We start from the raw sequence: 23,727 nt of genomic DNA on the forward strand, positions 1-23,727 counted from the left end.
ATCAACATATTCAGTGTCTGGTGAGATTTTCCTTCCTGATTCATAGATGTCTGTCTTATTCAGGGTCATCACAGGGCAGATGAGATGAGGAGGGAATTCTTTACAGTTTCTTTTGTAAAGCACTAATCCAGTTAATGGGAGTTCCATATCCCAAAGAGTATACTCCAATACTATTGCATTGGGGATTCTTTTTCAATATATGAATTTGAGGAAGGGCCCAAATGTTCAGTCTCTGTAATGTTACTTAACTTCTCTGACCTTCAGTTTTTTTCATCTGTAGCTGGTAATAACAATAATTCCTACATAGGGTTTGTATGAAGATTATATTGCATAATTAATGCTTAAAAACTGTTTCCACAGTGTTAATATAGTTTCAGTGCTCACTAAATGACACAACTATTATTAATATTTATTATTTGTGCACATTTCTATTATAGCACTCAATTGTTGCATACTAATTATTTGTTCAGGTATCATTTTTGCCCACTGAGTAGAAAAGAATTGCAAAGGCAGTAATGTATATGTTTATTTTACTCACTGCTTTTTTAGTCTAAGTTAGAAATATTGCAGCTTCAAAATCACACCTTTATTTGAAAATATGTCCTTGATTTTAAAGAATGCACTATTAAAGGTGCAAAAGAAAAATCAAAATAATAGAGTAAGTACCTACTATCAGTACTAATCTAACACAAAGATGATAGAAAATATGAAAAATAAACAAACATAAATCCTTAAGAATGGAAAGAGAAAAATTCAGTTGCTATGAGACAGTAGGGAACTCCTAAGATTAAAAAAAAAAGTAAAAATAAACATATAAAGATAGATCACAAAGCTAGATCACAGAAGTAAGCTGAGAATTTTACAGACTAATGCTATCTTGAAAGTTATTTCTATAGCTTCTGCATAGGAAGCCATTGTGCATCAGAGTCATACCTTTCAGGGAAGATGCCACTGATATTCTGAGGATTAACACAGAGAAAATATTTCAGCTAACAAGTCAAATGCCAAAACATAAAAGGAGAGTTCATTGAAGTTATCAAGAGAGAGGGCTCTCCAATTCAGAATGAAGACCATAAAAGTGATCTTCACAGGTCAAAGAGGGAAGAATTTGAATTCAGAAGTACAAAGAGATTCTTATACTGGAACAAACAAGACTCAATGTGGGCAAAGTTGAAGGTGAAGATGGGAGTATGAAACTTGCATAGTTAATAGAGAAGCAGACAAGTAATATTTATTTGACAACTTGCTCAGTAAAACAACAAATATAAGAGCTGGGGTGTAGGCCAGAGCTGCAGGGTGGTTGAGAGAATTCACCAGAGACAGAGTGGAGAGCAGAACAGGTGGATTGACTGAAATACACTGCTGAGGGGAGCAGCGGGGAGACAGGAGAGGTCTGCTGCTGCATGTGGGTTACTTCCCTGGCCAGGGATAGAACTGGTGCTGCAGTCGATGCAGATTGCTAAATTGTGCTGAGATGTAACCCCTTGTGTCACCAGGGAGGCCCACCTCTAAGCTATTTATTCCTGAACCTTTTTATCATTAGCTTAGCAACCATTATGAACAAATATATTTTCAAATATTCTACTTTAAAAGGAACTTTACTAAATACACTTCTGCTTATAACCTAGGAAACAGAGTTAATGATTAATTAACAGTTAATGCATCTGAATGATTATAGATAATTGTGTCAGATATCCTCATGAAATTGCAGAGGAAAATTATATCCATGAATAAATTATAGGATGTTATGAAACTACAAGAAATATCAATCATTGTTCAAGAAATGACAATGTAATTTTTAGTATATAGGTTGAATTTGGATTAGATAAAACTGTACAATTAGTAAATTGGAATTTATAATACACACACACACACACACACACAATTGTTCTAAAATGCAGAACAGAGCATTTTTTAATACAGACTTCAAAAGTTAGGCAACAGAAAGGTGAAACCCCCAAATTCTAACATTAGATGTAAAGGAGTTCCAGAGAAATGAAAACCTGTAAAAAAAAAAAAAAAATAAGAGAAATAATTATAACAATTTTCTAGAACTGAAAAATAGTCAATTAATTGACTGAAGAAATTTATCAAACACCAAGTTAAAAAAATAGATTAGAAAACAATTCCTAGGTAGAATATAGTGACATTTAAAAACTGCAAGTTTAAAAAAGAATGCTAACATTCATGGCAAGGGAAGAAAGGGAGCAGAGAACAGATAATTACAAATGAATTCAAATCAGTTTGGTTTTGTATTTCTCTTCAGGAAAACTATGGATAAAATACCAGAGAAAAGTATATTTAAAATTTGCCAGGGCCTCCTCTGGTGTTGCAGCGGTTGAGCACTGGGCTGCGAAGCTGCCCGCAGCCTCTGCAGCGCCAGTTCTATCCCCTGCTCGCCGAGGGTTCCACATGGTGCGACAGACCTCTCTTGCAGCGCTCGCTGCTCCCCTCAGCAGTGTATTTAGTCGGTCTGCCTGTTCTGTTCCTTGCTCTGGCTCTGGTGAATTCTCTCACCCTCCCGTGCTTCTGACTGTATCCAGTGCTTGTATAAATAAATAAATATTTTTTTTAAAAATAAAATAAAATAAAATAAAATTTGCCAGAAAATCATTTTGAATTAAAATTCTATGGTCAACACCTATCCTTTAATAGTAAGGGCAAAATAAAGACATTTCTAAATGAAGAAACTATTACTTTAATAACAGAAACAACTCTGATAAGAATATATATAAGTAATAACATTTTTTTAACTCACCAACAGTGTCATCCTACCATCACCTAACACTTTAGTCTCCCCATGAGTTACCTTCTAAAATAATATTATTTTAATTTTGTAAAATATTATTTACTATGTGTTAACTTAAATATTAAAATAGTTAATATTTTAAAATATTATTTACTATTTGTTAACTTTGAATGGAATATCACTATAGGAGTCTATATTTATTCATTTATCTATTCCACATACCTAGAACAGAGTCTGGCTCATCATAGGTACTCAAGTAATGTTTATTGAATAAATTGAATGAATAATGGTTTAAAATATATGATGTGAACTTGATTCAACTATAAGGAAATGTGATAAAATTCACACTTGGTTTATAATTAAACAGTTATTTTAGAAATTGTCATAGACAATAGACCAAAGAATTAAGAGCATGAATAATTTCAATTTAACAAAAGCAGTAAATTGAATGTATTTGACATTGGCAATATAATACGACATAAGTATAACACATATATGAGATCATATTACATTGTTTTTGTAAAGAGGATCTTTATAATTACATAAATACAAAATTTTATATAATGTTGTATATTATATGTATCTGTATAATTATAAAAGCACGGTAGAAAGAAAACCACACCAAATTGGTGCTGGTAGATTACAAAAGAATGAGGAATATGTGATATTTAGTGTATTTAGAGAGGCCTTAACTTTATTTAATATATATTTTTTTAATTTATGTTTTCAAATCCTTATTTATTTTTTAGAAGAACTGAGGTGTAGGCCAGAGGTATGGGGGGAGTGAAAGGATTCACAAGAGACAGAGAGGGGAGCAGAACAGACAGATCTACTGGAATACACTGCTAAGGGGAGCAGTGGGAGGGACAAATAGATCTTCTGTGCCATATGTGGGTTAGCTTGCTGATTGGGGATTGAACTCAGGTCAGAGGTGATAGTGCTGAGATTTAACCCTTAGGCAACTAGGGAAGCCCCAAATTTTCAAATTGTTTGCTGTTTTTTGAGGAGAATTGAATTAATGTGATTTTATGTGACTTGAGAACTAAAAATAACTACCACAATAATTTACTACTGACATTCATAGCTCACAATGGAGAGCCTAAATATTTGGAGTTTCTTTGAAGGTAAACACCAACATAGGTGTTTTTAATGTGCCGCTAAGAGAATTTTCATCAATCTCCTTAAATTTAATTTAAAAAAATCATTAAGTTACATAGCTGAATAATTTGGAATGCAAAATCAATGTCTTCCCTAACAATTATTTTGGGTATCAAGATGGAGAAGAAATGTAACCAAGTACCAGAGAGAATGTTAGCTCCTGCAGGAAAGGTATGCACCCATTGTTGTTGGAGCACAGAGGGAGAAAATCCTATCTTATTTTCTGGTTGCAATCTAAAGATTTTAGTGTATTAACACTGATTGCAGGAATAAGAAGTCTTTGACATTTAAAGAAAATACTTATGCTGATACATGTGTGTCTATGTGTGTATGTAGTACAACAGAAAATCTGCATCTTGGCAATAATTGTTCTGTTAGGCCCAACCAAATAAGCTTTGATGATCTTACATTTCCTTCTGTGAAATGAGAGAAATATACCAATTTTCCCCCTAAAGTTTATTTCATCAAATCGTCTCTGCAGTGTAACAAAAGAAAAAATAAATAAGATTACAGACATATTCATCTTTTGCTCAAAATACTTTGGGTCTAGAGAGTGTTCCTCTACCGAACTGTTTTATGGCTATGATATGCCTCAAACCTTCAGAAAATGACTTTTATCCCTATTTTTGCAGAAATTGAAAAAGAAAGTTGTGGTGATCCTGGTACACCTTTATATGGAATTAGAGAAGGGGATGGATTTTCCAATCGTGATGTTTTAAGGTTTGAATGCCAGTTTGGGTTTGAATTAATTGGAGAGAAATCCATTGTTTGTCAAGAGAATAACCAATGGTCTGCAAACATACCCATCTGTATCTGTGAGTACCAAATGCTTTGCTTCCAGATAGCATATGTTACCCTGTCCTTGCATATAATTGCTTTTGTAATTAATTGCAAAGAACTGGAACCGTGTAATTATTTTTGAAGGAGTAGCACTTTGTGATACTATCTTTAACAAGTGTGCTTATGCCAAATTATAAATTTCATTACAGATTTAAATAAAGTTAGCATAGTTCACTTGGTAATCACAAAATATATATTACACGTGTTTTCATAATACTTTATTGGTGGCATTTTATACTTTATAGTTAGCATACTTTTAATGGAAATTATACATTTCAGCTAATTCTAATAGAATCATTTATTTTAACTACATAGTATTTGCTTATTTGCAATGAAAAACACTTAAAATATTTAAAGACTATTTCTATGTATAATGCATTAACTTATTTTGCTTGTAGATGCTCACACTAAAGCATGCTTAAGTGTCATGTATTTTTATTGCACATAATAAAATTCATTAATGTTTATAGTATACAATATGCTTAAATTAATCTATTTCTCTGATTACATTAAAGCATTCCATTTTAACTACAACAAAAATATAAGTTTTATTATCAGTGATGCACTTTTAAGTTCAATTAAATACTGTCTTCAATACTAAAAAATACAATTTAGCAGATATGATCACAATATTAAAAATTTACAATTTAACTTTGAATAGTTACAGATTATAGCATATAAGCCATAATCATGACAGCAAAAAATAATTCTGATTTTCGAATATGACTTTTCATCTGTGTCCATCTTATAATGATAATGCTTTTCATTTGTGAAATCCCTTAGGTATTGGCACAAATTTTACTATTAAACTGTTTAAAAATAAAACATTATTTGAAGGCCTACATTTTCTATGACTATATGCTGCAAAATATACATTTTTGCTTTATTGGACATTTTTTGATTTTTAATGCTTTTTAAATTATTTAGCAATTGTAAAGAAGTAACAGAACTTCTAAAATGACTAGAGGTAATTTTCTAATGTATATGTTGCATAGAGAAGAATGTAGGAAATTGCAAGTAAGCATTATTGCTTCTTATACTATTTTAGATACATATGGATGATCCTTCATTTCAGCAAAGGGGTATTTATAGACTGTGGCAGAAATTTCCCTAATTAAAAAGTATTTTGCTTGCTTTTATAAAAATCTAGCAGAGGAAGGGTGTACAGATCTTCTTCATAGAACCCTTTCATTTTAAGGTCCATTTTCATCCCTTACCAACATCACCTTGTGAAGTTCTTGTTATGAGATAAGAAAACATTAGGAGAGTTTGATTTGATTCTGTTAGCGTTGCCTAAAGCTTAGTAATATGTCAAAATACTTGAAAATCCTTAGTTGTAGGTATTTTTCCAAAGAGACAATTTTTATATGAATAATCTATCAATGTAATATGTCACAGCCAGTGAAAATCTTAAAAATGTATTTTAATACATACCAAAATTCACTTAGTAAAAGTATTTAAAATAATGATGACAAACTAAAATTTAAGAAAAAGTCTTGTAAATTTCAAGAACACTTACTATTTTAAAAAGAAATCTTTCATCTTGATATGTGATAAATATGTAACAATTGAGTTTCTTTATATAGCAACTAGTAAATATGAAAATGTTATTGAAAGACAATTCATTCAACAAAATTAATTAAATATGTAGAAATGATCATTAAGTAAATCCAAATAGAACATAGAAATAAAATTGTAAGACTTACTGAGAAAAGGGTACTTTATTAGAACAAGATAATAGATGTCGTGTTCCTGAAACGTTATAGTAAATATCTGAGTTACATTGCTTTGAAATTTGAATCAAAATTCTAACACAATTTATTTTTGTACTTGACCTATTGTGTTTACATATAGCTAGGTAAAAAACAGGGAAGAGAAGGTGATTATTTTGTAAAGTGAAGTTATTACATGGATACTAAAGCATATTATTAAGTTGTCACCATAAAATTAACTTGGTCCTTACAGAATATAAGGGTCAAAAGAAGTTAAGAAAAAAATGCATCTGATATAAACAAGGATTTAAAGCATCACTTAGATATCTACCTATCTGATAGGAGAGATTAGTGTGGTGGATTTGGATGACCTTGTCCCCAGCGGGGATGATTTAGATCAGGCTTTGGCAAAATGGGCCATATCTAGCTAGGAGCCTACATTTATAAATGAAGTATTATTGAATCTTAACCATATATTTTCATTTACCTATTGTTTAAGGTAGCTTTCCTGCTATATATATAGCAGCAAAGTTAAATAGTTGCAAAAGAGACCGTGTGATTTTCAAAGCAAAAACATTTATAATCTGTCACTTCACAAAACAAAATTTCTGACTCTTAATTTAAGTCCAGTTTATAGAAATTAGATGATTCCAAGATGAAGGAAGGTAAAAGTGTGAAGAACAAATATGACTAAGTACTTAGTCCACCAATTATAGAAGTGGTAGAAAACTAGAGTACATTCATTTTTCAAAAGACTTAGGACTTCAGATTATTTTTCCCCATCAGATATAAAACAGGATTTTAAAATGTGATTCTAAATTGTTGGGCGGTATTAAATCAAACCAAACACATTTGCAGCCTGGAAGCAGCCCAAGTAACTGTCAGTTTGCAAGTCCTGTTTTTAAGTCCTAACATTATTTCATAGAGAAAACACAATTTAGAATTATAAATTATATATAAAAGTAAATGATATGAATGCATAGTCAAGTATACACACACACACACACACACACACACACACATATATATATATATATATATAGAGAGAGAGAGAGAGAGAGAGAGATGAAGTTATCTCTTCACCTCCATATCTCTGTGGAAAGGTACATAGTTTTGGGTCAGATTTCTGAATGCTAATAAAAGATCTGAGTCCACAAGCAATGTAAAAATATTAAAAAGAGGTGTTTACTTTTAATATTCAAATTAAAACAAATCACCCATGCTAAAATATCATTAACAAAGTAACCAAACAATGGGAAACAATTGTATGGATGTTATGAACTAAGAATTCATAATCTTAAATGATCAGAATTCATAAGCAGAAAATGCCATAAAGAGAGATAATATAAATGTCTGATGAACTGATGAGAAATCTTCAACTATAACTAGTATCCAAAGAAGTACAAATTAAAATGATGTCAGCTTTTTATCAAGTAAGTAAAATGATGTCGGTATTTTACGTTGACAGGAGTGTTATACTTCCTAATATATTTGTGCTACATTTCAGTGTGAGTAATACTGCTTTTTTAGGCAGAAATTTCACAAAATATTTTGAGGCTTAAGGTTCATACTCTATAACAATAAAATTTGTTGCAGAATTATATGAATTCAATATTAATTAATATATATAATAAAAACACTGGAAGAAAATATACATCATTATTTGATCTATAACCATTTTCTTTTCTCTATGTGATCATTTTCTTTTCTGTTTCTTGTATCTTTGCTTTCTAAATGCTCTATGTGAATCTTTAAATCAGATGTTTTTAAAAGTTCAAAAGACTACTAAAGGGAAAAATATCTTCATCTTAGAATGCTGTGAGAGCTCTTTCGTTGTTCCACCCACCCCAACATTAGTCACTAGCAATGGCTATTATAAAAGCTCATTCATTTCCATATCTGTGTTATAAACTAAACTATTAGAGCATCCATGGTCATGTTGGAATGAATCTACATTGCCTCACGTCCCATTTTCTCTGGGCTACATCATCCCAGTTCTGTTACTGCCTACGTGATATTTTTTGTCTCTATTCATTTCATAAACATCATTGCTTTCTATGGAAATCTAGGTATATTTTTGCAACATTCTTTTTCAAGTACAGAGACGAAAACTGCACAGAAATCTCACATGAACATGATAAATGTCAAAATAATTGCTATTAACTCCAATTACATGTATGTGCATATGTGAGCATACAGCCATCCAAGATACTGGTTACCACTTTAAATACTATTTTAAGTGGTATAAATTTCCCTGTTTTGTAAGATTATTTACATTATTTTTTCAGTTGATTATTATATGACAAAATAAAATGAAATATTACTTTCGAACATTTATTGTATTTCATAATCTTCCTATTTTAACAGTTCCTTGCCTCTCTAACTTTACTGCACCAATGGGAACAGTCCTTTCTCCTGATTACCCAGAAGGATATGGAAATAATTTAAATTGCATCTGGACAATAATTTCTGATCCAGGGAGTCGGATACATCTTTCTTTCAATGATTTTGATCTGGAATCCCAATTTGACTTCCTTGCTGTTAAAGATGGGGACTCTCCAGACTCCCCCATTCTTGGAACCTTTACTGGAGCTGAGGTGCCTTCCCATCTTACTAGTAATAGTCATATCCTGAGGTTGGAATTCCAAGCTGACCACTCAATGTCAGGACGTGGCTTCAACATCACTTATAACAGTAAGTCTATTTTTCCCTATATTTCACCAAATTAGAGTTAGAATGGATTCTTTTAAAAAAAAAAAGATTTCTTTATTTATTTATACAAGCACTGGATACAGTCAGAAGTGTGGGAGGGTGAGAGAATTCACCAGAGCCAGAGCGGGGAGCAGAGCAGGCAGAAGGACCGAAGTACACTGCTGAGGGGAGCAGCGGGCGGCAGGAAAGGTCTGCACGCCATGGGGGACCCTCACCTGGTGGCAGGGGATAGAACCAGTGCTGCAGAGGCTGCAGGCAGCTTCACAACCAGTGCTCAACCGCTGCACCATTGGGGAGGCCCTAGAATGGATTCTTATGAACTGCTTTCTTGTTCTATAGATAAGAAAACTTGAACAAATGTGATGCATAATTGTTCCAGGGATTGACATTTAGTCCCGATTTCCAGCCATGTTATATCCCCTATTGTGTCTTTTTGCTTAGTTTGTGCAGGCCTTATGTTAAAGAAATATGTCTCAAATGTTATTATTATATTAGCCAATATATACTAGCTTATTGTCTTTTCAAAGTGACACTAGTGGTGTATATTGTCCATAGTAAGTTGTCTATAATTAATTGCACATCAATAAAATTAAATTAGCTGTGACATGTGTCAGAGAGACTTAATATATAAAATGGCTGCTTTATCTGAATATCCTTTTCAAAATGTTATATATATGTATATATATATATATAGTGTAAAGATAAATGCATTCATGCATTTTTCTATGTACAATTTTTATTTTTCCCTGAATATATAATATTTTAGCTTTAATGTTTATGGTAACTACAGGGTATTATGCAAATATGCTTTTTCATTCTTCCTTTAGTATATTAAATTCTTATAATTCTTATATGTAATGCATGCTACTGAAATCTTTGGTTCTGAAAAAATGTCAGCCATTGTATATAGGAAAAACTTGTTTTAATCAAAATTGAGGTTTTTCAAAAACACCAGAACATAATGATTAGAAATAAGTATCCTTACAAAATATGTTTTATATATTTTAGGATTTACCTTAATATTCTTTTGCACTGTTTAATTTAAATCTGAGAATGAATAATAAAAGTATACAATTTACGAACATCAAAGTGTTGCTTAATGAAAGCAAATTAAATAACTGCATGTACTCATATAATACAATTTTGAATGCTTCGTAAATTATGTTTTATGCATTTAGATTTTGTTACATTTAGTATTCTTCATTTACATTATGCTAATTTGAAAGGTGTGTTCTACTTATTTGGTCATCCAGATGAATAAAGAGAAAAATTTGTAGGGCACATGCAATCTATAATCCATGAAATATTAAAATAAGCTATTCTCTGGGACTATGCTAAATATACACCATAACAGACAAGGTAAAATATGATAGTAGTCCTGAACTTGAGAACTCACATTCTCATGAGTGACATGAAACAAATAACCCAACATACAATAGGTGGTTGAGAAAAAATTAAAAGCCATACCAGGAAATATATTTCGCTAGTATCTATGACCTGGGGCAAGCTACTTAACTTTTCTGAAGCTCACATTACTCTTTGGAATAAATGGCAATACTACTTCTTTTATCAGGCCATTCTAAATGTTAAAGAAGTTAATGACACCTCTAAAACTCCTATCACATTGCCTATGACATGGAAATTGCAAGTGTTAGCTCTTGCCCCTTTCCCTAAATGGCAGAAAATATATGATATGTGGGAAAATATGAGGAAATTTTAAGACTTTATACTAGATTGAAACATTTCACTTGAATTCTTACAATGAGACTTTCTTTTCCAAACAATGAATCATAAGCATTTGCAATGCAACATAGTCAGCCTGCTCTGATTCACAATAATTGAATTCTGACCATCTTAAACTTGATATTTTTTATACAGACTGTATCTAATGATCTCCAGAAATAAACACAAATTGTTCTATTTTGAAATTTTAATGTTTTAGGTTATAAATCATATTTTAAAGCAGTCAAACCTGGTATACATTGCAGGCAAAGAGGTATGGTCACAGGGGAGCCTGAATAAATGTAAATAACCTTTCATAAAATCCTTTTTTATCATAATTCATAAGGGCATCTCTCCTATGGCTTATTTCTGTGTTTTTGTTTGTTTTCTGTTCTCAAGCATTTGGGCATAATGAGTGTCCTGATCCTGGAATACCAATCAACGCACGGCGGTTTGGAGACAACTTTCAATTAGGAAGTTCAATTTCAGTTATTTGTGAGGAAGGATTTATTAAAACTCAGGGAACAGAAACAATTACATGTATTCTTATGGATGGAAAAGTAATGTGGAGTGGACCGATTCCAAGATGTGGAGGTAAGCACAATGGTCAGTGAAAAATATAACCCCATCATCATTATGCACTAGATACTATAACAGGAAATATATTGTTCTATCAAAACCATTGTAATTTTTATGTTAAAATGTTATGTAGTATTATATATTAGGCATATATAGTTAAACAAATTATACTTTTATTTTAAATGTTAAAATATTTTTAGAAACACTTATTTAAAATATATATTAATAAATAAATGTTAAATATTGGTCACCTGTGTAAATTTTCTTGAGTAGACTGCAAAGTTATTGTTTAGTACACTTCATACTTTTTATTTATACTTTTGTAGTCAGTATAAAGTTCAGTTCAATATACATGTATGCAATTATATATGTAAAATGTTAGAAGTATGTATCTGTTTACTCACATAAAGTCTAAAATTATTTTGGTAAGATGGAAGGATGATCATCTTTAAAAACAAACTATACCAAGTATGTAGTATATCAATTTAGAATCTATGGAAAAATGGGCATGCAGCTGGGGGAGCTTTAGAATTTCCACAGTAGGAACTAACATTCTAATTCTACTTCTCTCCTTTCATTTTTATACTTAAAATTACATATTTATTTTATATAAAATATACAGGATGAACTCTTACTGGTAAACAATAAACTGGAACCATGAGACACCATTTAATAGGTTGACATGAAATGATTGAATGGTAATTTTTAAACATTTTCTTTTTTTTAAGATTTAATTTTATTTATACAAGAACTGGGGTACAGGCCAGAGGCGTGGGAGGGTGAGAGGATTCACCAGAGACAGAGTGGGGAGCAGAACAGGCAGACGGACCGAAGACACTGCTGAGGGGAGCAGCAGGCGAGGCAGGAGAGGTCTGTTGCACCATGTGGGACTCTCCCTGGCCGAATGGGAATTGAACCCATGCTGCAGAGGCTGTGGACAGCTTCACAGCGCTGCGCTCAACCTGCTGCACCACCAGGGAGGCCAATTTTTAAACATTTTCTTCTTTTACTTGCTTTTCCAATTTTTCTTCTTAATCAGTGCCCAAACTTACAATAGACCTTTGCTTTCTCAATCTCAAGCTGATATATCAAGAATATTTAATGTATATTTTTCAGAAATGTAGTAGGCTTAATTGACTAATACCATCATTACCTATAATGCTGTTTCATTATATTGAACATTTTCATAATGTTTCATGATGAAGTAATCCACACCACGCAATTATGTTTTCCTGTTAGCCCCCTGAGTTACTCTCTCCCACCTTCTCTAATGCCTTTCTCATTCGTAATATCATGGGGTTTAACTTGATGCCTTCAGTATTCTTTTCCAAACCTGAAATATGATGAGTTTAGTAGGAGTTACTCTGAGAATGGTTTTGACTATGCTATTATGTTTAAAAACATAATGGGGTTTTACAATAAAGGACTGAAATAAAAAGAGAAAAATGGAAAATAACGTACAACTTTTCCATCATACTTGGGCTCTAAGTTCATCTGTTCTTTTATCATAGTTCCTAACCCTGGCTTGGGGAATCAGTCAGGAAAACTTACATTAATATTCGAAGCAAAAGTGGGAGATGGGAGAAAAGTTGTTTTAAAATAAATGACACTGGCTCACTGTGATTAGAGTGTTGGCTAGAGGGACAGGGGTTTAATGAATGACCAGAGGGGCTCAGAGCATGCATGCTTTTTAAACAAAGATAGGCCAACTCAGACTTAGCATGTGACCAATGGGAAATCACTGTAGCTTGAAAGTCAAGTAATCTGAGCCTTTCTCTGCACTGGGAGTTGTTTATAATTCCAGTGGACAGATGCTGAGACCACCTCCCAAATCATGGTTGAGTATTGTTGGATCCTTGGGTGTTAGTTTAAGAGCTGCTTGGTGCTTAGCTGCATGGGATAAAAAACTAATGAGATTGAAATCAGCCGATTGTTTTATGAATTGTTGATTAATTTGAGAGAGCAATTCCTGTGAGGTTTTTCACTATCTGTGAAATATGAACAATATTTAACTTTTAGAAATATTAAAAACAAGATACTTAGAACTAATTTGACATAAGTCAGTACATCCTCCAGATATCGTAAAGCGGACTGTATGAAGTTCCCCAAGAAGTACATTTTTTTCTGTAAGTGTGAGTAGAAGTTACATACAGTTGGCTTGTCTGTACATTTCTACATCCAAAAACAAGAGTAGAGAATCATCAAGGATAAGATAAGAACTAGGCAAGGCAAAATCTGAGTGTGTCAGAAGCAATCTTACTGTGACACACTGCAGGTTAACTGATGTATCCTAGGTCTTATTTGTGTTGTTGTTTTTTTTTTTAAGATTTATTTATTTATGCATACAAGAACTGGGGTATAGGCCAGTGGTGGGGGGTGTGAGTGGATTCGCCACAGACTGAGTGGGGAACAGAACAGGGAGACTGACTAAAATACACTGCTGAGGGGAGCACCGGGCAAGACAAGAGAAGTCTGCTGTGCTATTTGGGTAGCTCCCTGGCTGGCTGGGGATTGAACTTGTGCTGCACAGTGCTGTGTTTAACTCACCAGGGAGGCTCTCCTAGGTCTTATTCGGTCCAGGTTCTAACTAGCAACAGAGAATAATGTCAGTTATAACTAAAGGGTTTATTTGTGGTGAAAATCTTACTTCATCTAAGGTATGTATTGGGGAGGGGTTCCTTCTTAGAGCTAGGGACAGTCACTCTTAGAATGTAGGTTAGGTGATCTTGCCTTGCATCTCCAATGGAGAAAATGCTACTTTCTACTTTATATTGACTTGGTCAGCCTCAGCCATATCATGGAAGTTCCTGAGACTCATCAGATTCTATCTCCTGCCTGACATATTACCAAACCAAACCCACCACCGAGACACCCTTAAGTAAGTTCTTTTTAAGTGATTCCCCTCTCCAAGCTGCACACAACCACTCCCATTCCACAAAGAACTGTCTGTAGGAGTCTCTGTAGCCTTTCTTCTTTAGGCCTTCCATATTTAGGAAAAAAGTTTTGCTTATTATTTATTGCCATTTATCCTTTAGGGCATATCATAGCTGCCAACATATATTTAATATTTTAGCAAAAACTTTTTGTATCATCACATATTAAACATTTTATAGAGATGAACTTAAATAATATACATGCTTCTCTGCTTAACTTTCTAACTTATACTTTATTATTCTCATACAAATCATTCTAACACCAAATGCATTGGTAGAAATTGCTTATACAACAATAAAAGTTGCTTGTGTGTTAAAATTAGAAAGTAGAAAATTGTTTCAGTCAGAACTTATAGAGCAAAGAAAGTCAGTGTAAATATTTTGATAAGAAAACTTGGGCATTCAACCCACATAAAGGTTACCCTCTCCCTGAAATTTCTCTCATCACAATATAAGTTTCTGCATTAATGAGCCATCCATGTCAACCATCTTTAATTCTAAAACTATGGAAAATTTTGAGAAAACTTAAAAGAAACTTTGGATCTATCATATTCCCTGGATATTGATCATTCATACCAAATGGAAGAAATGAAATGATAATGTGTTGCAGTTCTGTGATTCCACAGATGGATGTAAATTCACTTCAGATATGTTAAATAAAATCATTGAACCAAATTGGGTTATAAATTTTATCCACTACTTAAATAAAGTTCAACACTTTGTCTCCATCAAAGTTTTCCACTCAGAGCAACTGCATATTCATTTAGTTCTCTTGTCCTGTACTCACCTCACGGTCTTTTTGCCCTCAGACTCATTCATTTTTCTGTTTCACACAATCCACTCCCCTCTAAGTCTGCTCACTAAGTTCAGCCTTCAGGAAATATAGTTTACTTTTAAATATCTTCCCATCTGGAATTCCTCCTTTCAACAATAATCCTTTCCTGAAAAGATAAAAATTCCTTCAGTGTCTCTTGAGGGCATGCTCAGACTTTCCCTAATTATGTCCTTGAAAGTCTCTACTCTTAGCCCAAGATTCAAAGAAATTTAGAAAAGGAAGGAAAGAAATTTGACATAATTGTATTTGGATTTTTTTTTAAAGATTTATTTACTTATGCATACAAAAACCGGGGTACAGACCAGAGGTGGGGGATGGGGGAATTGAGAGGATTCACCAGAGACAGAGTGGGGAGCAAAACAGGCAGACCAACTGAAATACACTGCTGAGGTGAGCAGTGGGCGAGACAGGAGAGGTCTGCTGTGCCATGCAGATCATGCTGCAGTGGCTGTAGATAGCTTCATAGTGCTGTGACTTAACCATTTGTGCCACCAGGGAGGACCCATATTTGTATTTCTTTCTTCATATATGTGTCTGACTCTCCTGATACATGGGTAAGATTGCACTTTCTCTTAATTCCTTTTTATCAAGGGACTAGTGGGAAAACACATTTTCCATACTGCATCAAGCAATACAAACCAGAACAATCACTGGCCCTCAAATTCTGGAATTCCTTTCTAAGTCAGATAAATTCTAGATTTCTAGTCCCTGGAATTTTCCTTGTCACCAATACATAAGGCCAATTTTTAGATATGATATTTTACCCACTCAGAGATTTTTTCTTATTGGGCTTTGAGAAACACACTAATCTCTGTCCATCTATGTTTTATCTGGCCAGGACCAACTCCAAGATGCTGAGAGAAACCTACCTTACTGTCCATATCTCAGCTGACCTGAGCATCATTTTTTTGCCCTGCTTTCATAGTAACATCCATACTAAATTCATTTTTCTCATGAAACCCTTTTGCAGTTGGGATAAAGCCGGTGTTTATAGTAAATAAGCTGTAAATCCACTCTGCCATGAATTTGTTACAAATGCTACTGATCCTCTGAGCTGTTCATACTTTTTCTTAGAGAATGCTTTGCTGTTAACTATTTCTGTGAGTTTACCATATACCCAGAACATTGTGTTCCAAAATTTGCACTCAGCTCAAATTCATTTGATATTTATACCTTGAGTGTGTTGTGGCTGACTGCACTTGATGGGGGTTTGGTGGATCTAAAGTCACAAAAGCACCTAATGCTCACTTCCATAGATCAGGAATCATAACCTCAAATATGTATAGAAACAGGCAATAACAGAAGTGAATTATACGGACTGTATTAAACAGTCTACCCTCCTAATGGGGGTATATGATGCCCCACTTTTTATAGAGACATAATTATATATAAACATCTCTCCGTTTAGCAACAAGAACAATAATAAATGATAGAAGAAATAACATTGGCGACCAGTAACAGTGTTCCCACTAGCCCACATAGTCCATTCATGCATGTTCATAAAGTTAATTTTCCTAAAAGGAAATGGTTTGAACCAGTGGTTAGAAAGGTCAGGTTAATTGGAAAACCAACAGTAGCAATGATCCCTGAGGAATATGCTAGGCCAGTGGAATAGATCAAAATTATTAACTGCCAGCCTCTCCTTCTTTTAAGAAAATACCCCAATTTACAAAGAAATTGGCTTATTTATTTCATGAAAATAATTTTTGAATTCTTTATTGAATTTGTGTAGCACAACTTAAGTCTGATACTCTAGCACCTGAAGTCTAGCTAATGTCCTTGTCTCAATTGTGCATTCTCCTCCACTGTCAATTCAGAGTAGCCTCTATAATGCCTTTGACTTTGTGTTGCTATTCTACTCATGTATGATTTGTTTTTCACAGTTTGACACTACAACTTTTCTAAAAGTTAGATGCTAAAATGTGGTATAATTTAATATAAGTAAATTCAAACTATACCCGACTTTTCAAGAAGAGTTAACAAATAATAAAGATTTTTATTTTGTTTTTCTTTAAAGTTGTGATGCAAACTTTCCAAATATCTTACTAAACCATCTCTTCCCCAAACCTCCCACCTAAGTTTATTGTTATGTGTGAGAATCATCATTATCATCATCACCATCTTTCTCGCTTCCTTCAAACTTACACACATAGTCTTGCCATCACTAAGCTATTCTCTCATTTTCTACTTTCCTCTTCTCTTCCCTAAACCCAAACACTGGCACACGTGAATTCACCCCTCTCCTTCATAATTAACTCTCAAGTTGACATGACTCACTTATTCCACTGTAATCTGCCCTAGGAAAAATTAGTTCTTTCCATTCTAATGGTCTTCTGTTGACATTCAGTCTCCCTGGAGCTCAGTGAATATAATTCTCCCCCTCATTAGAAAACATGTATGCATTGGTTTTAAAAAGACAAAAGTCAAGTATTTGACATATCTTTACTAGCTATTCTCTGAGTTGCATTTCTACTTTACAAATGCCAGAGTCTGTATTTGTCAGTAATAAACCAGTCAATGAATCCCAAAAGAACTTGAAAGAGATGCCATGCTAGGAGACTTAGAATAAAACAAGAAAGTTTTTTTTGTTTTTTTTTTCCCCCTAGGTGTCAGTCAGTGAGTGCTAAGTCATCTGAAGTTTTCTGTCTTATAAAAGCAAGGCAGTTGGCCATAAATTAAGTCTCCTCTCTCTGTTGCAGTCACAGAAGAAAACTGTTTCTGGTATGAGGATTTAGTATTCATTGGTAAATGTCATTAAAAAAAAAAGAAATGTCATTAAACTGTACTCATAGATACTAAAAGATGAGAAGATTTATTTGCAGACCAATGATGAGAGTTTGGTTAAAATGTATTCATTATTTTGTTATAAAATATGAAATGCATGCCACTTACTTTTTAAAATCAAATTTACCTTAGTAGTTTAATGTTAAAAATTACTTGACTGTTTGTGGAAAAGTTACACAAGTCTAATAATTGTATTCTTTATTAAAATTCATTTTAGTAAATACACTGAAATTCATTTCAGTTTCTCTTCCTGATTTTTTCTCATATCTGTGATCTCAGTGGGTGTTCCAACCTAAGTCTATTTTCTTACTTCTACTTCCCCTCATTATAATGGCATTTTTCATCCACTATACAACTTTAAATAAATAACATCTATGTGCTTATGTCTCTCCAACTTGCATCTGCAACTCGGTTTTCTGCCCTGAAGTCTAAGCTCATATATTAAACTTTCTACTCAATATTTCACTTAGATGTTTACTAGGAAACTCAAATTTAACCTGTCCAAAACTGACTGATACCCCACCTATCACTCCAAACCAACTGCTGTCACAGACTTTCCCCATCATCATTAATAACACTTCATTCTTCCACTAATTCAGGCCAAACTGTTCAGAAAATTTAATTTTTTTTTCTATTACAACTATACACAAACCATCAGGAAAAAAATTAGCTTTATCTTTGGATAATATTCAAAAGCCATACATTTATTACCTCCATTGCTGATTTCCTAGCTCAGCACTATCATCTCTTGTCTTAGACCACTGCAGTAATCTCTTTACTGGTCTCAGAGCTTTCACCCTTGCTTTTATTCAGTTCTGTAGAAATGGTTTATTGTCAGTTTGTTAGGGGGAAATGATGTCCTGAGTTAATCCCATACAGGCTTTGTGGATTCCACTCCCAGTCCAGACTAAAGCCATCAAGACATTGGGAAAGACAAATCCCATCACCACCAAAGGGAAGGTGGCTGGGACCTGAGGATGGAGTTAAGCAGCCAGGTTGGGTATACAAATCAAACACGTGGGCCTTGGGGTGGCTCACTGTTGCTTGCCTCCTGGCTTCACGGCTCCTGGCTGGAGCCAGCTCTCAGAGTGCCATTTGGGATTCCAGATCAGCGGATTGGGTAGGACTCATTTAAAACTTTGTCTCCCACTTTTCTCCCTGTACGTTTCCTCATTTCCCCTTCCCTTGTAAATAAACCTTTTATTAATCGTTCACATGTGCCTGCAGTAGAGCATTGATAAGTCATTTTAAGCGCACGGGTGAGGACCCACAGTCAGGCACCCCGTTTTGTATCAGGGCTGCTCTATAATAGGTTCACCTGTGCCCACACATTAGTGCTTTACTGTTATTTCTTCTCTGGACCTCAGAAGGCTATGATGCATATATACTATCTGGTTCTCTCCCTTTTACCTGGCGCTTTGCCTCCCATGCACTCTACATTGTAGCTAGCAGTGCCCTCTTTGATCTAAAGCAATCCCTTCAATAAAAAAGGAAATGGAATATTGACCTTCAGGATTACATGGTTATGTTCTTGAATATAATTAGAGTGTAATACATTCTCTGGACTGCTTAATAGATCAAAAGGATTACATCTAATGAAATACATTAGAAAAGTCAGATAAATGCAATTGGCTCAAAGTTGTTGATTTAATTAAGACACTGAATTAGACTAAATGATAGAAAAGTTGTTCCTTCCTTGAGGGACTCATAATAATTTGAAATATTGTTATCATTGTGGCCTTCCTGACAGGAGAAAAAAAAATAAAATGCATATCTAGTATAGTATAGAGACCAATTTGCCTGTTGCTTTAGAATTGGCAAGTTAGGGGTCCCCCATCCCTACCCCCAACACAGCTAAGGAGGAAAAAGTGTCAATATTTCCATCTATGAAAAAATGTCCTCTCAGGCCTCTCTGGTGGTACAAGGGGTTACATGGTACATGGTGCAGCAGACCTCTCCTGTCTTGCCTGCTGCTCCCCTCAGCAGTGTATTTCATTACTTCTGCCTGTTCTCCCCATTCTGTCTCTGGTGAATCGTCTCACCCTGCCCCCTCCCCACCACACACACACCTCTGGCCCACACCCCTGCTCTTATAAATGCATAGATAAATAAAATAAATCTTAAAAAAAGTCCTCTCCATGACTATTAAGTGGCCTCTTATAGACTTATGTGTCTCAATCATGATCTCAGTTTCCCCAGTCCCAACTTATACATGTATGTATAACAAAAGGAAAGCAAAGGAGATCTGTAACTATAGATCTATCTACCTATCTCTCCATCCTTCTATCTGTCTATGAATTTGTAACTGATGGAATCATGAGTTGTTCAGCTTTCCATGTGCCTATCTCACTTTGGGAAGAAGGATACTAGTCTTCTTCCCTTCAAATGAAGTTGGGGAGAAGAGCTCTAAAACTATATCTCCCAGAGAACAGAGTGCTTATGAAAATGAGGAACTAGAGTAGATCCCTGCTGCGCTGCCTTCTATGTCTATTTATGCAAGAGAAAGAAAGTAAGGGAAAACTGGCAGATTGTAGAAAGAAAAAAAAAATGTCTGTTTCAAACACTTGGCAAGTCAGTAATGTGAATTTCCTGTGTATCAAATGGATACCAAATAAGGCACCGTGATTAATGATTAGGAAACCAAACAACTTGAGGCAAACATAGGATCTATTGCCAGGAGTGAGAGCAGGAAGGTTACTAGAAAAGGTTGAATTTATATATCAGGAGATTATGCAGTGAGAAGCCACCAGTCCCCACTTTTAATCTTTCCACAGAACTCATTCTCCTAACGGAAGAATAAACATTTTTTATATGTGACAAATGGAAGGCATCAGTGATCAGTCAGATGGAGGGAAACAGCAACAGCCAGGAGAGGACTATGACAGCCTAATCAGCTTTGTCCTAGTCCTAACACACCACAAGGAGGACCTAGAAGGAACAGGAAAGGTTTCAGATGAGACTAGGAAGATAATATCTTCTCTATTGGTGCTAATATGATGGGAGGATTGAATTGGCAAATGCTGTTCCTTACTCCACTGCCCCTAACCTCTCCAAGTTCCAAGTCTCTCACCCCCTGTGAAAGATGCACTTTGGCACGTGGAGGGGGTATGATAAGAGTTTTAAAATGGACTGGACCAAGTTTCTAAATACTGAAAGTAATAAGAAAGCTAGAGGATTTGCCCAATTTTCTTTAAAGCGAGATAGATCTGGCAGTGTGTGCTTAAAGACAGTAATTAGAAAGAAAAGAAGAAAGAAACCACTCTCTGATTTTGTTCTAGCAACTTCACAATGTTCCATAAAATGCCTTCTTAAGAAGAACTTTCTTTCCCTCAGCAGAGGACACCCTGCATATGGTTTAAGCTTCTGCCTACTCCCTAATGGGATATCTGCAAGAATTCCTTGAAAGACAAAAATGTGATTGAAGTCCCTGGAGAACTATTGGGAAGCAGGGAGGGAAGGCTGGGATTGCATTTCAGAGGAATTTTCCTTTTGATAAGGGGTTTTCTCTAGAATCTTTATTACCCTCAATTGGAAAGGAAGGGAAAGAAACCCTTTCATTCACTGATATAGTCTCTCCAGAGAATTCTTTTGAGGGAGCAATTAGAATAACAATTTGATGCATAGATCAAAATTTATTCTTGGTTCTCATAAAGAGTATGTGTTCACTCACATACACATATTTATATCTGAAAATAAACACCTCTTTTAATCTATATTTGGATGGTATTAACTTCCAAGTCTCCTTGAGGAATGCCATCAAAAAAAATAATTTAGTTACAATCTGCTAGGAATTTGGTAAGGGGAGAGGGAAGATGGAGCTATGGAAATGGAAGGATGTGCAGAGCTGTAATTGCTTCTCTAAAGTCCTGACTCTTTAATTCACATGCTTCTGGATTCAAATTTTTTAAATCATAGCAATGCAACTTGGTTTCTTTAAGTTTCTTTGAACCATCATGCAAATAACTAGGTTGGAGTGATTGCTTACTACAACTAAAACAAAAAAAAGTGAATTTGGAAAAAACAAACAAACAAACAAACAAAAAAACCAAAAACAAAGCAAGGGGAATAAATGGAAGCCTCACTGTTTGATAATCCCTAATGTGGTATCTAGATTTCATCATGCATAGCTCCACAGACAGGCTATCAGACCAGGTGTTAGAATGTTCACCTCTTTAATTCACTTATTGCCAAATCACTGTGATCAAAAAACTCAGCTCCTCCAGTCCTCATCTCTCTTCTATCATCCAAGTGCCACTTTGCAGGTGAAAGAGCATTTCCTGCTGTGGAATAATAGAATTCCTTTGAATATTTATTCAAGATAATTCTAGCTGAATATAGTCTGACTTTAACATTCTTTATATTTTGAATTTGCCCATTCTACTTAAAATAACACATAAATTAGCCAGCATTTCAAAAGGCATTATATATGACAAACTTTCTCCAGGCTTTAGGACAGTAGATAAGTGAATGATGTTTACTTTAAGTTTATCATTTATACTCTGTTTACATTGCTAAAGAAAGGGGGAATCAGAGGTAACAACCTGTATTTCACAAACAAAGTCATCTTTTATCCCAGAACCTGAAAGATTGATTACCCAGGAGTATCTTAGAGGTACAGAGCCTAGATTTTGTCAGTGTCATCTATAGGCTGACAGCAATAAAAACCTATGGAAGGGGCAGAAGGGGCCAGGCAAGTCTGGAAGGAAAAGAGCAAAATCAACATATAAGTCAAGATGAATGCTGCCATTGTTAACCTTGCCACAAGTCTCTTACCCACATCTCTACCAAGTGTCTCCTTCCATGTCCCCCAAGGGCCCGGTACAAGTCCATGGCTGAGAAGCAAGTGCACCTTCTTCACAGCTCTCTCTACTCCACATACCTTTCCTGTCTTCTGCAAGTCTCCTCTCTCTTGTCCTTTTTAGTTTTTCCTCAATGTTCAGCTCCACCCCTCTGTAGGTAGGGCAGGAAACATGGAATCTCCCTTTTCAGATTATACAGTTACAAGATCACAGTAAACGAGAGTATGGTTGTGTTAAAAAGCAAAAAAAAAAAAAAAAAAAAAAAAAAAAAAATCAAAATAAACTTACTTTTCTATTTGGTTGTATTAAAGAACTCATAAATCCCATCTAGCAAGTAGAGAGACACTCTAAGGGGCTTGCACTAATGTATTCATAATCAGAAAAAGGGTGGGACAAAGTTCTCAGATAAAGGAGATTATTTCAGACAAAGCCACTTTCCATCAAGGGAAGACAGGGGGATCTTATCATGCAGATTACCTCACTAGTGTTGATGGGGAAACTCCAAATTGATTGGTATAATATTGTACTTCTGGGAGAGGTTAAATCTGCAATTATGTTAGGTGTTAAGTTTGGGTGCTGCTAGAATTGCTCCATATTTTAGCCTGTTTTTTCTTTCTTTCTATTTTTGATAGTTATTATGCATGTTTAAGTTCTTAAAACTGTCTTCTCCTTTGACAAGAATTTTTAGAGATTTAGTCATCCTTCTTTTCCTGTACAGAGATTAAGACATTGTTGTAAGTAGAGCTTCCCTTGTAAGTGTAAGCATCTCTTACAAAAGGGTAATTTGTACTTCATTTTCAGAGTTTTTCCTGTGCTTTCTATTTCTTAAAAATAAGCAGACTAAAATAATCCTTATGCCAAAGAAGCATATTTTGGGTTGGCAAACTCTGCTCCCCTTTCAGTT

At 34.5% G+C, this 23,727-nt stretch overlaps 1 protein-coding gene across 1 annotated transcript in view; it reads left to right on the forward strand.

Annotated features, from left to right (window-relative positions):
- Positions 1-23,727, forward strand: part of CSMD3 (CUB and Sushi multiple domains 3) — a gene marked incomplete at both ends in the record, with an annotated part of 827,299 nt that overhangs the window by 509,390 nt on the left and 294,182 nt on the right. The window contains 4 exons of the mRNA XM_084229760.1: positions 4,540-4,722; positions 8,827-9,153; positions 11,293-11,487; positions 17,847-17,856. Coding sequence (XP_084085886.1) covers positions 4,540-4,722; positions 8,827-9,153; positions 11,293-11,487; positions 17,847-17,856 — 715 coding nt within the window. The remainder of the gene's footprint in view (positions 1-4,539; positions 4,723-8,826; positions 9,154-11,292; positions 11,488-17,846; positions 17,857-23,727) is intronic.

The sequence above is a fragment of the Talpa europaea genome, assembly GCF_964194135.1.
Source record: "Talpa europaea genome assembly, chromosome: 3".
NCBI lineage: Eukaryota > Metazoa > Chordata > Mammalia > Eulipotyphla > Talpidae > Talpa > Talpa europaea.